Source organism: Aulostomus chinensis, chromosome 8 (assembly GCF_037954235.1).
Source record: "Aulostomus chinensis isolate RoL2024-O1b breed Wild chromosome 8, RoL_Achi_v1.0, whole genome shotgun sequence".
NCBI lineage: Eukaryota > Metazoa > Chordata > Actinopteri > Syngnathiformes > Aulostomidae > Aulostomus > Aulostomus chinensis.
In genome coordinates this window covers 22,303,697-22,320,686 of record NC_141327.1, presented here as the reverse complement: position 1 = coordinate 22,320,686, position 16,990 = coordinate 22,303,697, and the positions used below count along the sequence as shown (strand labels likewise).

Genomic DNA, 16,990 nt, shown 5'->3' with positions numbered 1-16,990 from the left:
TTACTTTAAAAAAAATGACAAGAGTATGTGGATTTGTTCAATGTCAAGCGTTCATACACAAGATTTCATCTGGTGGGGATAAGAGCTCTGATATCTGATCAATACTGGATACCACAATCTCAAATGTGAGGGCTTTTATTTTGAAACGTAACATTTCATGCAGTCAGTAGAGAGCACGCTGAGTTATCGTGAAAACACTTAGAATATCTTTTAGCATCCTCAGCCTCACTACCTTGTGTCAACATGAATTTTATATAAACCCAAGGGGGATTTTTCATCTCTCCTTCCTCTGAGTTGAGAGGTAAAACTGTCCAGTCACAAGAAACATCTGAATTCTTTTGACCCTTTGATAAAATATATAAAATATATTCTTCGCCTTCCTGATGAAGTAAATGACCAGCGACAGGATGTTATTTATTTAAGCCTTTCAGACGCAGGGTCCTGTTGTTTCTGCTGTCAGAGGGTCTTCATTGTGAAGCAGATGGGTCAGCACGGTGGGATTCATTATTCATGAGGAGGAGTAAATGTGTGTGCTGGCGTGTGTGTGAGTGATCGCCGTATTGATTGCCGAGGTCTAAAGTAGCCCTTCGCTTGTATCTCATCAAAAATGCTGTAAGAGCAGGTTGTCTAACAACAGAGAAGGCTAATTTGTTTCTCCATCCCAAAACACACCTGTGTAGTAATCATTGTCGGTTATATTTATGATTTACAAGTCACTTGAAACTAGTTATCCACAATAATATCAACATGTCATCAGTATCAACAGATATTGGTCTTTTTTGTTGTTGTTGTTGTTTAGAACCTCTAGTTCGCGCGTAAGCTAGCAGAATCTACTACAGCTAGCAGCTAGCGGGATGGTAAGCTGACACTTTGAATGTCAAAAGTGCTAATTTTCCAGTGTTGGGATGCTTGCATGTCTAAGTACATTACTGCATCATTCTCAGATTTTTATTTGTTTGTTTTATTCCTCTGTGTCAGACAAACTGCGCGGCACAAGGACGTAAGCGAGCTGCACATGAGTATCACAGCGCGTTAATGCTGTTAGCTAATGGGGGTGATCTGATTAGCGGCGGCCTCCCTCGGCCTGACAAGTGCAGCAGGGCGGCGTCTGTGTGCTGTGTATGACGGGAGGCTGAGCTCTTATAAAGGCCAACTAATCCCCTTGAGTCCCAGAAAGTGAAACTCACCTTGACTACAGTTACTATGGTTAGCACAGACGGACGAGGCTCGCTGACACTGACGAAGATCCCTGCGACTTCTTCAGGCTCATCGCTTCACAATCAACCCTTTTGACTTTTAATATGTATTCTGTAAGAAACGGGCATCCATCTTTCCTCAGGCAGCACCGCTCGAGCTAATTTTAGAACATCAAACCTCATTTTATGCTTTGGCATGTTTTTTCCTCTGCCGTCTTGGCTTTGATGCTGATTATTTTTAACCGTGTCAGGAGCTTTCGCTGCAGACGCCAGCGGCTGCTCGCTTGGTTGTAGTTAATACGAGATAAACACACACACACACGGGCCGGTTACACTTGAAGAAAATCATCATCAGGAATATCAAACACTTGCCCACATGTTCATAAATATGAAATACTTGACATGCCGGGTGCCTGGTTTTAAGTGTGATTTTCTTGGTGATGCAACATCCCATGTCCTCACTGTCTTGGGTCTTGCTCAGAGGTGGGATAGGTGCACAGAGTCATAAATCAAGTAGAAGTACAGATATGTTTTGTTTTTTGTTTTTCTTAAAAAGGAGCACTGATTCAACCTATTTACTGAAATAAAAGTAATGAAGTACAGGATGGATGCGGACGTGTGTCTCTCCACGGACATCCATGCATTCAGAGGCGAGTGTTTTTAAAGTTTGCCGTATATTTTCTCCTCTCTGTTTGTGTTTCAGGAAGTTGCATCCAAGTTATCCATCCCCTTAAAAACAACTCCCATCTGTTTCTCTTAGTCCAGCATTTTTATTTATTTATTTATTTTTTTGTCTGGCATGCATCAGAGCATATAATAAAAGTAGCAAGCCTGTTTTTAAAGGGACAGTTCAACCAAGAAATGCAATTTCCATCGTCTGCTCATGCTACTGGACGGTTGGGTGATTCATGTTTCTCCACAAATCCCGGCCAGAGGAAAACGCAGAGAAAGGTGTGTCAGTAATTTCCCAAACAATGGAAGTGAATGGCGACCAGTCTTCAAATGTAAAAAATAGACTGAAGTGAGTAAAACCATAAAACGCCTCTGCACTGCTTGGCCAAAGCAACTCAAATGTCCTGAAGCCTCGACATGTCAAGACTTAAAAAAAAAAAAAAAGCAAACTGGATTTTGGGTTAACTATCCCTTTTAAAATGTTGAAACTAGAAAGCACAGATATTTGGGTTCAACTGAAGAAACTAAAAACTGAAAGTTGTAAGAAAATAGTCAAGTAAAGCACCAATAGCTGAAAAAAATTACTTTAAGTACAGTGACAAAGTGTTTGTGCCTCCATCTGTTTTCCTGCTCGTAACATCCAGCCAAAGTCTCTCGCTCTCTATAATCATCAAAGCTGTGAAACAAAAGGAAGTTTTGCGTCTTGAACTTGATTCTCGATCTTTAAGGAGTGTAAAATGTTCCCCTCTGATGTGACTCCAGGGATTGTTGGCTGTACCATCCACGGGTTGTTGCCAAAGTTGAGGTAAGCAGGTGTGATATCACTGTATGGGAATGGCTGGCGTGAATCAGACATGAAAGAACGGCTCGCACTGTACAGGCATGCTAACACAGAGGTGAGATCATCCTCACACGATGTACTTTACCCGTCCACGTGATGAAACGTTGCTTTTAATTTGAAAACATCAGCAACCAACTTTCTCTCTTTTTTTTTTAATCATCAGTCTTATCAAATACTCCCTCCGTCCTGTCGTCTGTACCGATTTATTTTCATCAGTCTTTTGTCCGCTTGGATCTTTGCTCCTTAGAAATGTACAGAAAAACGTTTAGCAGAAAGAATCGCAGTGGCTGCATGTTAAGGCGCTGCGCCGGTGATTGATCCCGGAGCGGAGGAGCCTCAAACAAACAAACAATGAAGCTTTTGTGTGTCAGCGTCACACCTTTTACCTGTTTAAAACCCCTCGGATCTGAAACCTGCTGATCGTTTCGGTCTTGGTGCAGTTGTGTCGTCAAGAGTGTAAAGTATTGGAAAGAAAAGGATATTTATGGAGTAAATTTTGTTCAACTATAACAGAACAAGATCATTTTCCTTCATGCGGAGCTACTTACATCTGGCCTGTTTCACTTTAGTTTCTGCGGTCTATTAAAAACAAAAAACAAAACAGAAGCCAAACACTTCTGTTCTCCTTGCAACGATTGTTTAAAGAGAAGAGATTCACTTTCGCCCAAAAGCCGCAGGGATAGGCTCCAGCCCCCCCCACGACCCTTAAGGTTATAATAAGCGGTAGACAATGGATGGATATAATCTACTACATGTCAACATATATGCATATATGAGAAAATTTAAATATAAAATTCTTAGATTCTGCCTATTATTTGCCCAATAAAGGGTAAAGTTGCACTGAAATTGAGGCGTTATTTTCATGAGGCCCTTGTCAGTCTGCATTTCCTGTACTGTTGTTTTTTTTGTTTTCTTCCCTCACTGAGAGACGTGACGCGTCCGACGTGACTGAAAGTGACAAATCCATGACCTCACCTGTAAACGGGACATGTGCCTGAGGTGTGTCAGATTCATCATCAACAGCAGCGCTGCTCGTTTAAAACGACGACTCCCATGATTCTACAAATATGGTGCTGCTCACTGGATGTTGTTTCGTAAACACACTGAAGTATCAACTCCCAAGATGATTCAGAAAGGTTTCCTACTGGGTGCAACAGTCCTGTGAAGGACATGGACATCAAATTTAAAAAAGAACCTACTTTTGTGAATTACATCCTGCATGAACTGAAATTGAAGTAATGAGGTGAGGTCGCCGGGTTTCTGCGGAGTAGGTGCGGCTCTTTATTTGCACAGTAAAGCAATAAAACCAGAAGACGACAACGTGCAAATTGATGTCAGACTTGAAAAGTTCGACTCTTCTCATTTGTCGTATCATGTGAACACTTCGTAAAAATGCCCTTCCAAGGTGTTGCCCTGGCCAGTCTCGTTTCTCTCCTCCCGTGTAAATTAATCTATTTTTAATGGAGGTTTCTGTGTACACTGGCTCGAGAGGACTTACTGACTTATTGACTGCACCTGTTGGGTTAAGTGTTTATGTGAATGGTGCTGCACTTGACCTTTTAGTCTCTGGAATGAAAATATCCATCCATCCATTTTCTATACCGCTTATCCATTAAGGGGAGTTGGGGGTGGAGCCTATCCCAGCTAACATTGGGCGAGGGGCAGGGTTCACCCAGGACGGGTCGACAGTGGAAATACTCAAGAACAAAAAAACCTCACCACAGCAGTTCAGGCTCCAAACTGAAACACAGGGTTGCACTTGTCGCTGAAACCAGGTGTTCTCCAGTCAAAACAGTCAGACGGCTAATCAGCAATGATGTTAAGGTCACCGCGACTCGGCAGCGTCAAAGCGGCTGCCCTGTTTTCTCACAGCAGCTGGCTATTAGTCTGCGTCGGAGTGATCTGTGATTAGAGAGCAAGCCTCTAGTTAAAAAACAAAACAAAAAAACACAAGAATTTAGGGCTGTCTTTACTCTTCATTAGACACAACTCAGACGCTCCTAACGCTGAATGAGAGGAAACTAAGTGTGGAACAACAACTTGCTCTCCTGCCAGGAGGTATCCTAAGTAAAAGACTGGCTTCCTGATAAGGACAGTCGATGTCTCTGACACACCTTTGGCACGGTGATACTGGCTGGCTCATTAAATCTATTCCTCGTTTAGTCTCCATCTTCAAGATAATTAAGAAGTGGTTCAGACTTGCTATTGTCTGTCAGTGAGTGGACTGAATGATCTGATCGGCTAAAATGAACCACCTCCTCACTTGATTTTTGTCCGAGGCAGTTTGTGTGACCGTTGGACTTTGGTGTGGCCGTGATATATTTCTGGCCAGCTTTATCACAAGTGTGTGTTTTAGTGTGTGCATCTGCCCCTTTTTTATGAATGGGTAATATACAATGCTGGATCGACTTTTTTTTTCCACTGCTGTGAGCATTTATATCTCTGAGCTGGTGTTAACACTGAAAAGAGATCAGAAGACCGTACGCAAAATGTGTTGGAGAAAATAAGATTGCTGGACTTTAATTACCGCTGCAGAGGAGGCCGTGTGGGTTCAGGCGGAAACTTACTTGATTTTTTACAAAATTTGCTGGAGGGGTGAATCCTGCCTCAAGCAAGAACTCCATTAAATTTGTGTTAATCAGTGAAAAACTGCATTTTTGTGTTGATTTTGAAGGTCTGCACTCTAGATTTGTACTCTGTGCTGAGGTGTTTCTAGCTTCTCTCATATCTATAATGTGACTTCGTCTTACCTACACAAACAAGCATGCAGGCCTGCACGTTTGTGCAATAATGAGGATTGATCGGCCTCTGAGCTCCACCCCTGTTTGACCGTGTGAAGGCCAGCTGTCAACTGCCAGTTTTTTTCCCCCCCTGACTGACTGACTGTCCAGCTATCGACTTGGCAGGGCTCTGTTAGCCTCTCGTGCTAATGCACCATTACATAATGTTTCACTTTGACTCGGAGTGATTACCACCGCTGGCCAGCTGAAGCCATGTGAGGGGGAGGTTTGAGACAATATGACAGCGAGTGGAAATATTAGTGGGGTGAACATCTGGTAAGATCAAGTCAACATGATTGAATTCGTGCACCACCCTCAGTAAATTTGTAGCATTTCCTTTATTAGATAGGAGATGATGGAGAATGGACAGGAAGGAAGAGAGAGCTGCATCTTAAGCCAGCGGGATGCCATCTTGTCATTGCTCTGTTACTGCTCTCTCTCTCCCCGTGCTTCATTTGAATTCACTTTTAGTTCATCGTATTGATTCTTGGATCATCTGACTGCTAAATCATTCAATTGAGCAACAAGGGTGAGGTTTCCCTCTCCGCCGCCTCATGGATGGAGTCATGATTGAGCAAGCTGACGAGTGGCACACGGTGAAGGAGAGGGAGTGTGATTACCTGCCGCGCTCTCTCTCTCTCTCGCTCTCTCTCTCTCGCTCTCTCTCTCTCTCCTTCTAGTCACCTCCCCTCTCAGGGAGTGTACACGCTCCTGCGCTCTCTCCCTGCTTGTCCACACATGCACTCGCCTTCACACTGCACACACACATACACACTCACACTCACCATCTCCTCTGACTGTGTGGACTGAACACATTAAAGAAGAGGAGAACTCTGCTGGGACTGTTTTGCGTGTGTGTGTGTGTGTGTGTGTGTGTGTGTGTGTGTGTGGTTTTTTGGGGGGGGGGGATGGGAGGGTGGTGATTTTTTTTTCCTTCGTCTTGCCACTTGTTCTAATTCAAGGACCTGGTGCTGAGTCTTGTTCCCAGTGACGACTCACTCTTCAGGGTGAGTGCTGCCCAGTTGGTCTCTGTCACACTCCCTCTTGCTCTCAATTTCATATGTTCTCTCTCTCTCACCCCTGCTCTCTCTCTCTTTCTGCTTCTTCTTCCGTGTTGCCTCTCTATCTGTTTCTTGATGTGTTTCATGTCCTGGTGTGTCTCCGGAATTTGACATTCTGTCAACAACTGCATGTGTACGTGTGCTCACTTTATTCACACTCAGGAGTGTGTGTGTGTGTGTGTGTGTGTGTGTGTGTGTGTGTGTTCATGTTCATGTCAACAAGATGAAGCAGAATTTTATCTTCATACCAACTTGAGTCTGAGTATTTTTAAAAAAAATTTCCACTTTACTCCACTCGTACTCTGTTGATTTGTCCTTTGCTCAAACTTGGACGAGTAGCCACTCATTCGCTGCCGTAAGCGTGGAAGTTTCTTCAGCTGAAACTTAGGCTGTTCCACAACAGTGTCAATGACATCATCCGTGGTCGTAGTCAAGTCATCTCAAACCACAAATGGCTATTTATGGTGGCGTCCACCCTTTAAAACACTACCATTCACTGACATATGGGATTTGTGGCTTGAATCACAGTCGGCATGAGGTCTTTTCATTAACAGGACTATCCTGGCCCTCATGTCAGGGTTTATGAACCTCGTAGTGCCTGTAAGGCATTGATCCTCCGTACTTTTGAGTGTGGTGGGAGGTGTTGAGTATCCAATCTGTTATTTCAAGTCTGGTCAGATTTTCAGGCTTGTTCATTTTTCTTTATCCCTGAGTGGGATATTTTTGGATCTTAATAATTGCTTCATACTACTTTTCATTCAGGCAACATTTGTTATTATATTTGTACTGTTTGTGTGTGTGTGTTGATTTAAAAAGACGGTGTTAAACCATCGTTTCTTAGCGCCGCTCCCTGTCCAGTCAGATTTTGCAAATTGGTGCTAGTGTCCAAGAATAGGTTTATTACTATGATGTCTCTACTGACAGTAAACGCATCCTTTAAAATACTCAACTTTGCTATCAGGACTAAATAAATTAAATTGACCGATAACAAAACTTTCTTGACCTCGGCTTACAGCCACCATCACCACTATGGCCAATTTTCAGACTATTTAGGTGACTTTCTCAAAACAAAGGACCTAGCAACAAAGCTAGTAACTTTTCGGCAGCGCATTCATACTGCACAGCAAGTGGCGTACAGTGCAGTGCGCTCAGACAGATGCTGTGAGCCGCGTGACAGAATAAACAAGACATTCCCTCACCTCTCACTTGCTGAATGATCATTTAGCATGTAAATACAGCCGAAATCACAGCACAGCTGTTACAATTAAAACCTCCTGTTCCCACAGTGGAATGTTTGAGGTTCACCGTGCAGAACTGTGTACAGAGTTTGACATTAGAAGACTGTTTTCACATTCGTTCACGAAAGCGTAAATTTTCTCGCTGCTTTTAAGAGGTGGGGCTCTGAGTTTGATTTGTGACGTCACAAAAAGCCACCGCAGGAACAGGAAGCTCACAAACAGAATGGACGTTTTAGATTTTTGTCGGTATTTTCATATATTCGTATTTAGTGTTGGATTTTCAGTCTGGAAGGAGTGGGTGACATTTTAAGGAGCTAACTGTTTTTTCAATGCAAAAAAAAACCCAACAACACGTTGGCCACATATTATAGTACACAAGGATTTTGTGTGTCCCCCATTTCACATGTGGAAGGGAGCTCTAAAATACATCCCTGGTTATAACATTTAAGTTTTAGCAGTGCAGCTTAAAAACGAAGTCTTGGAAGTGGCTGGTGGTTAACTCGCTGAACTATCTAGCTAAATTACCGCCTTTCTGATTATCGAATGCCTTTACTTTTATGAAAACAACATCAGAATAACTGATCGAAACTTAAAAAAAATGTGTGGTTCTGTGCTATTTTATTCCATATTTTATAAGCGATATGCAAAGTCATCGAAGTGCTTTGCTTTTAAATAGATTTTTTTTCTGTAATGACACATGCTGTGATAGAAAATCCTGCAATAAAGTTCTGGAAGTCTTTCAGCATCCATGAGTAGATGGGTTTCATTTATATTATCTGCACCCTGTTCACCACACTCCCATATATGTTAATGATTAACACACTTTAGAATGTGAAACAGCCGACCATTGTGAGCTGATGATCTGAATACACAAATGTGGATGCCAAACCTGTAAAAACTGCTTCAGAACATGAGCGAAAGACTAATTACGCGTGTGTAAATTTCATGAAATGAAACGCTGAGAACAACGCAAACATTTTGGTGTGGATGTCATACCAACAGACATTAAAACTGTGCAGCTGCAGGTTTTTGTCTTGTTTTTTTGTCTTCAGGTTCTTCAGGTTCACTCTGTTCGATCCAGTCTTTCATACTCATTCACTCGTGTGCTCAATCGTAATGAAGCAGATCTTGGATTACCTGTGTGGCTGTTATCCTCTTACAAGAGGTCAAGACTCCAGCAACACTTGTAGTATAAGGAACAACTTAAACGTGAGATCAACAGTTGGTGGCCTTCTTCTGACTGTGACAACACATCCAACGACAAGTTCTTCCTTCCACTACGAGCTCAGGGTTGGTTTTCCCTTCTTCGTGCACCTTGAAAGTAGGTGACTGTGCGCCATAAATCCCTGCTCTTATCCTATTAATAAGACAGAGGTTGTCAGCGTCTGCATATGAAAGCGCTAGTCCAAATCACTTGCTCTCTGTCACACACAAACACACAATGCACGAGTATTAAATCGAAGCGAAGTAAAATATGGACCAGATTTTACTTCGCTTCGATCTACGATCTACGATGACCTGGATGAATGAGAACCTACACAGACACGAGTATTAAAGGAACACACCAACTTTTTGGGAAAAGCTCTTATTTGTCATTGTCCTCAAAGCCAGACAGAAGACAGATAGCCTTCTCTCCCAGTGTGACCATCAGGAGGCTGAGAGTGGTTGTTAGCTTAGCGCAATGGTGGATGGGCTTTGTAGTATAGCTCTGTCAAAAGTAAGCACATACATCTTTTTCTAGCTCTGCTGTTATGCTAAGTTAGGGTTGATTCTAACACACTGGAATTACAGCGTCAGGTTCATACTGTAGAGCTGCTTTACTCGCTTGGCAAAGTGATTTTATGCCGTGTCTCAAAATTTGGCTAACAAACCAGAACATTTGTTTATGACTAGAAGAGCGACCTCTGCTCCTGGTTCTGCAGCAGACGATGAGGAGGACAAACTTGAATTTTTTAAACTAGAATACGCAAAAGTGGGCAGATTTGCTACACAGCTATATTGTCCATCCACTACTATTTATTGTGCTAAGCTAAGTATCTGTCACTCGTGTCTGTGGGTCTCCATTCCCTAACATGCAAATGCGCACACACACACACACACACATAAAGGAGAGAAGGATACCTGTATGTTCTTGTCTGGCTCTGAGGAGGACAGCAAAGGTTTCCCAAAAACTTGGCATGCTCCTTTAAGGCACTGCCTTGACATATTTTCACACTTGTACCGTCTTGTGCTTGCCTTGAATTTCACTTTGAGCGTTTACAAAATATCGCAGCTTTTCCCATTCGCAGATAGAGAAGATGGTCTGGCGCATGTTCTGTTTTCGAGGGAGTATAGATTAGGATAGAAGAGGGTTTACACTCAAATAAATAGTCGGAGGTATTGATGGTGTCTGTGCTTTGGTATTATCAATTTTTAAGCTTCAAATTCTTCATAGCCTTGGGCGCTATGCTAGTGAAGTAACTGATATCATGACACAGTGAGTAAAAACTCCTCTCAGCCAAAGGGAGGAGTGGCTGCTGGTCTGTGTGGTTTTAAGTGATGAGGTGCTCAGACAGCCTGTAGGTGAGGAGTGCGTACATCCATTTACATGCCCGAACCCACATAAAAGCTCAGGCTGAGAAAACCAGATGTCATATGTCTTTTTTTTTAAATAGTTATACCTGCATTTTCAGTTTAGCTTTATGACTGCTTTAACAGTCCCCTTACTGCGGTTGCTGCTGTGACTCATTGGACTAAAATAAATTCCCCTCTGACAAAAACGACTGGATCTTCTCTCTTTAGTTTGCTAGAGATATTATAAAGCGAGTTAGGAAAAAAGAAATCCTTGTGAGTTCAACACAAAGATTTTGCCGTCAGTGAATGTGACTGACTGTCTTTTGATCAGGAAGAAGCCAGTGTAAAAATAGCCAGAATAGTGTTTTCGTCATCAGTTCTGCATGGAGCTGAGGCGGACCGCCCACCATGTAGCCTGCTGTGTACCTGCTGCCAAACACAGCTGAAAGGAGGCTGCCGCTGGCCAGACCTTTTCTTCACCTGCTAAAAAAACAACAAAAAAGACCCTCTAGGTTTGGATTAATTTGATGATATATTGTCTTGTTAAAATCAAATCTTCCATGAAACAGTAACGTGGGTCTGTATCACAGGCAGAACAGACATCACACTGAGCCAGCTGCCACAAAAGAGCCTGCTTAGTCTCCTGAAGCAACAATCACAAACACATGTTTTGACCTGCACTTACAAACAGCCTCTGTAGAAAAGCGCCCTGCTAATGTCAGTTAGCGGGCTACATGACTAATGAGCTGCTCCAGCATGCAAATGTCGCCTCAGTCTCTTCAGATGCAAGTAGAAGCTTTCTTGTGATGTGCGTCACTCTGTTGCTCGTAGCAACACCACTTCGCTTATCTTTCCCTGTTCTGTATTGTGACCGCTTCCCAGCAGCTGTCAATCAAACAAGAGCACGACAACCCCGCCCAGCTGACCGGGGCCCTGTTGAGACCTTGAATTAAGATGCACCCCGAGTGATCCAATCACACGTGTGTGACAACTCGTAGCACAGGCCTGCACGCGGTTGCACTCACCTTTACCACATTCAGAGGTGGTCTGGACCATATTCGTAGGAATGTGAAGCCACAATGAAGGACCATCTTATCAGCTGCTATCCATCATTTAAGCAGAATGGTCAGATCCACTCATGCTTAGTGTGAGTGCCACGGCATTCTGAGTGGGAAGTTGGCATTAGCTTTGTACCCTAGGAGCCTCTCTGGTCTTGTAAACCTCAGCAGGACATGAATGTTGATGATAGAGGCCCAGATGTGCTGCAGTAGGTAATCGCAAGTACCTTTGGAATGCAGGGCGGTAGGTCCAAGGATATTAAACCACACTCCTTTATTAAACATTTCTGCTGCATTTCTTTGTCTGTTATGACTATAATTTAAAGATATTTGGCTAATGGGCTGTTGTTTGGACAATTTTTGGAGACCTCCACGTTATCTCTCTGCATGTGAGAAGACAACTAACAATACAGTCAAATTTGAGACATGGCTTTTTTCAGTATTTCACTTTTTATGCAACAGAAAATGAGTATTCTGATAGTTCGGCTGGATGTGACTTAATGAAGCTCCTGCAGTCGTTGTGAAACACTGACTTGACAACACCTGGCTCTCTATGATGGCCCGAGGGCGGAAGGTGAGAGGCGGCAGAGTAAACCGAGACCCGGAGAGTGACTATCTTACCCATTTATTTCTGTTGTTGTGGGATTCTCCTCTTTTTTTCTTTTTTCTTTCTAACCAGACTTTCTCCTCCTGTAATGTTCATTCTTGGCCTTACCTCCTTGCAACCAGCACAACTGCTGCAGCCACACCTGTATCATGCTGACAAAATGCCTATGTTATGACTACACCCACTCTGATGTCACTCTGTTTGCATTTTAGATTTATTTAGCTATCATCTAAAAGGCCAGTGGGCCCTCATCATAAATCATGAAAATGATGTCATTGTTTTTAGGGACAGGGAGGCGTATTTTGACATTTTCTGCCTCCTGTTTTGCCGTCTTTCTTTTTTTTTTCCTTGTCCTTTTGTTATTACCTCTTTATTTCTTTACTCTCTCCGCAGACAGATTTGTTTGGATTCATTTTTGCGCTTACATCTTGTCCATCAACCTCACCCACCCCTAATTCATAAGTAATGACCATGCAGCAGGGAGGCAGAGTAGCGGAGCAGACACGCTGGCTGGCCAGGCTCAGTCCCAGTGGACCAGAGCCACTTATCTCTCACAATAATGACATATGCACCGACTAGCATCAGGAAAACGGTTAAAAGAGACTCAGGATTTAGGCTTTCTGATTCTTAGTCACTGAGGGCCTGTGGTTGACTGTTGGAAGAATATTCTAAAAACAACCCATATGAGACCAAATGCGCATTTGCAAACCAGCAAATGGTAATCAAGGAAAACACTGAAAACAATATTTTCATCTCCAACATTAAAAAGCAAGAGGGAACTGTCGTGACCCTAGTACACCCAGATTTTGAATCATATAGATGTTTTGTTTCACCAAAGCATGACATTTATTCTTTTAAGGTCACCATGTTCATAGTCTAACTGTTTTGATGCATGAAAAATGACTGAAATCACTCTGCTACCAAAGGTGTTCTATAGAAATATCCATCCATCCATTTTCTACCACTTATCAGGGGGGGGGGGGCTGGAGCCTATTCTAGCACCCTCGAGTGAGAGGCGGGGTTCACCCTGGACAGGTCATCGGGCCAACACACATAGACAGACAACCATTCACACTCACAGTCACACCTACGGTCAATTTAGAGTATCAATCAGCCTCGTCCCCTCTTGATGTCTTTGGACTGTGGGAGGAAGCTGGAGTACCAGAGAGAACCCACACAGGAACAGGGAGAACATGGAGACTCACACAGAAAGATCCTGTGCTGGAGCCGGGGCTTGAACCCTGAACCTTCTTGCTGTGAGGCGACAGCGCTGACCACTGCACCACCATGCCGCCCTTCAATAGAAATATGAATTACATAAATTATACAACATTTCTTGAGTGGTATTGCTCAGAGCTCTAGCATGTGCATGGCCAAGATCCTTCAAGCTGATGTTAATTATTAAATGAATGTTCCATTGATAAATTAGTCAATCCAGTAAAGAACCACCGAAACATTTTCTGGCTTCTAACACTTCAGATAAAAGGGATCTATGAAGGTGTAAGCTTTTGTTTACACTAGTGATTTCTAAAGTGTGAGCACCCAAGAGAGGTCATTTACATTAAATAAAAGGTTTTAATTTTCTACTAAGTTCAGATATATATGATTAAATAGGTGATGTTTATATGGGGGTCTGTTCTCTTCCCTTTTCTAAAATATTTTTTTAATGTTGTATTGTTTCTGTTGATGTTTCCTCGGTCTTTCACTCAAGAGAAAAGAGCAGGAATAAGAACACCTATAAAAAGCCCTGTCAATGTAACCGTGAGAAATGGATCATTCTCCTTGACTGACCTCCGTCTCCCTGTCTCCTTCTCAGATGACATGGCGCCCTCAGTACCGCAGCTCCAAGTTCCGACACGTGTTTGGTAAAGCTGCCACCAAAGAGAGCTGCTACGATGGCGTGCCAATCACACGCAGCGTCCAGGACAACAACTTCTGTGCCGCCAACCCACGATTCCTGGCAGTTATCACAGAGTGCGCGGGTGGGGGGGCCTTCCTGGTCTTGTCTGTCCATCATGTGAGTACCTGCGTCTGATGGATGCATGCTAACATCAGTTTCAAGTCAATAATATTACAGTCAATGGATGCAGACATTTATCTCAAAGGGGGTTTATTTTTCCACAAGGATAAAAAGGGTGGGAGGTCTAATGTGTTCACTGAAGGTCAGCTGCAAAGTACTGGAGCTGACGAGAATCTTGTTTTTGTTTTTTTATGTCATGCACATACCAACATTAATGGACTTAACGTTGAGCTGAAAAGAAAAAAAATACCTTTTAAACCCATGGCTTTAGACTTTTGGTCACATTTTGCATTGATTTAGAAATATCTACCAAAAACTTAGAAGGAACTCCCATTTATATTGATATTTATATTTCTGTCAAAATTCAATCAGTATTTGTACAGACAGTGTCCGTCTCTGCTGCTTTTACTGGCTCTATTACTACAACTACTGCTACTACTACTACTGCCCCATTAGTACACTGTTGCGGCCTCACTGACCTGATGTTATGTTTATCCATGAGACTCTCTGGATTTGGGTATTTCTGTGTGCCAGTCTCTCTGGATAGAAGGAGGACAAACTGCTGTCACTCCAGTCGCTGTGCTAAGCTAGGTAGCTGTTAGCTATAGCCTTTAGTTCCCTACCTACTTATTTTTCTGTCCTCACCAACCAGATTCATCACAGTCTTCTTGGCATTTTTACACATGATTAATCAGAGATTCATCCAAACAAGCACCTCGCCCCTCTTTCTTCCGTCTGTCCCCTTCCTTTGATTCTTCCTGGAGAGTTATCACCACCCCCCTGGCATGAGCTGGAATTGCATTTGAGCTCAGGAATGACATAACTCATCCCGTGACCCTCACCCACCCCGCTCTTTCCTGTCTCAAAGAGGTGAAACCACCACCCTCACGTCTCACCTGTGTGTGTGTGTGTGTGTGTGTGTGTGTGTGTGTGTGTGTGTGTGTGTGTGTGTGTGTGTGTGTGTGTGTGCACTTACAGATAAGCTATTGTTCTTTGGAGAAAGTACAACACACATGGATCTTAGAAGGCACACAATCATTATGTATTTGTTCACTTTGCTGGAAGGACTTGATAATGGATACATCGTAACTTTTCTCCAAATCCATGTCCATTCCACTCCAAACACACCTTTCCCATGTAGTAATCTGCCCTGCAGGTGTGTGTTTGTGTGTGTGTGTGTAGTGTGTGTGCAGTCCCTCACTGTGAATTCTCCAATCTGTGTGTTGTTTTGTGTAATTTCTCCCTGTCTCAACCTGCAAAGGTAAACCCATCATGTTTGGACTGATAGCTCTCTGCATCTGCTTGGCTAATTTCTCACTTTATATGAACAGCGGACCTTATTTAACAAGCTTAAAGATTATTTGTCACTTGTGCACAAAAACGACCGCAGCTCCTCTTGACTCGAAGTAGGATGCACCGATAAACCCACTGTGTTCTTCCTGCTTAGCCCCAAACAGCAGACAGAAAAACAGCTAAATGGTTAGCATTTAGCAGCTTAAGAGCCAGATTTTCCCTTCAGAGTTCAGAATCATAACTTGCTTACTTGCTTGTGTTTCCCTGCATCTGCCGGTTGAGTAAATGGGTATTATTTATATGGGATCATATGTCAGTGTTGTACTCCTGTTTAAGCGTCTGTTACTGCAGACTAGGGGTGAGCAGTACGGGGAAGAAAACCTGGTATCTCGATATTATTGACTAAATATCTTAATATGGATATCATGGTGCTGATGAAGGGATGACCATTGGATCTTCAAGAGGACATTAACAGAACAGATTTTTTGATAAACAATCATTAATGTGGAACTAATGTTTTAGGTGGGTAAAAGCAAATTTTATAACAACTTTAACAGTACTTATAAGTTCTGGTGCGTTCAGGAAATTACACTTTACAGCCTTTAAAACCAGAAAAGACCATTCTTACGTTATATCTTTACCTATATCTGTCCTGCACCAGGTCACCAGAGTGGACGTCAGTGCCTCATGTCTTAAATACTTTGAGAACAAAAAAAAAAAGATCCACATAGAAATATCCCATTTAATGCTGCTTTAGGTTTATACATCTTTAATATCAGAGTGAAACTGCAGCGTCCCCAAATGTCTCCTATCTTCTCCAGGGTCACATACTCGTCATGTTGGCAGCACCATGTATTTGGACTGAACTACAAAAAAACCAAAAAAAACCTCTAAAATTACAGACGGACACTCGAGGCCTTACATGCTTTGAGGACATGACCTTAGAGGACATTCAAACCTAAATCTGAAAAGTGTTGTACAAGTATGTTCTGTGTAATTTCGAGTCAGTTTTTCCTGCTGTTTTGACAAAGACACGGTTGATGAATTGATTTCACTTTCAGGACACATCCTGGAGTAGCTAACAGTAGAAAAAGAAAACCTGTTTAAGTCTCTCGATAGTGATAAAAAAAAAAAACAACTTTTGCATGATTAACAACCTCTCATAACAAACGAGGAGAGTTTAAAGCAAATTTCATAGTAATAACACAGTACTACTACTAACACTTTAACTATTTGCGACCCTTTTGTACCATAACCCTTTTATGTACAATGTGAGTAACCATTAATACACTGTGCTGTAGTTAGTTGAGTGAGATAGCGATAACTCTGTATGAAAGCACTGGTTTGTGCTTGTTTACACAAAAATACACAAAAAATGTCAGTATTCACATGTCAGTGACAAAAAAACAGTCAATATGCAGCTCAAGGGACTAAATAGAATTTATGTAGAAAAATGTTCTTCTTCAGTTCTGTGTTGCAGTTGTTAATGGGTGTATGTTCAATTAGTACTCAGAACGTTAAGATGAAAGCTGTAAAGAATAATCTAAAGCAATACTGCAGCAAGACAGGATGAAGTACTTAATCGATCTGCACGGATTTTATATATATCGCATCTGAAAAGTGCAACAATAGTTTGTCAGTACATTGATTGTTTTTCCTATTTGTTGTGTT

The 16,990-nt window shown here is 42.3% G+C and overlaps 1 protein-coding gene across 2 annotated transcripts in view; it reads left to right on the top strand.

Annotated features, from left to right (window-relative positions):
* Nucleotides 1–16,990, top strand: part of coro2aa (coronin 2Aa) — a 34,401-nt gene that overhangs the window by 4,808 nt on the left and 12,603 nt on the right. The window contains exons 1-2 of one of the 2 annotated variants that reach the window (XM_086211706.1): nucleotides 6,391–6,496; nucleotides 13,823–14,023. In XM_086211706.1, the coding sequence (XP_086067832.1) occupies nucleotides 13,823–14,023 (201 nt within the window). In that variant the 5' untranslated portion in view covers nucleotides 6,391–6,496. Of the gene's footprint in view, nucleotides 1–6,390; nucleotides 6,497–13,822; nucleotides 14,024–16,990 lie in introns of those variants that run through there. The other variant, XM_086211705.1, reaches the window with a different exon arrangement.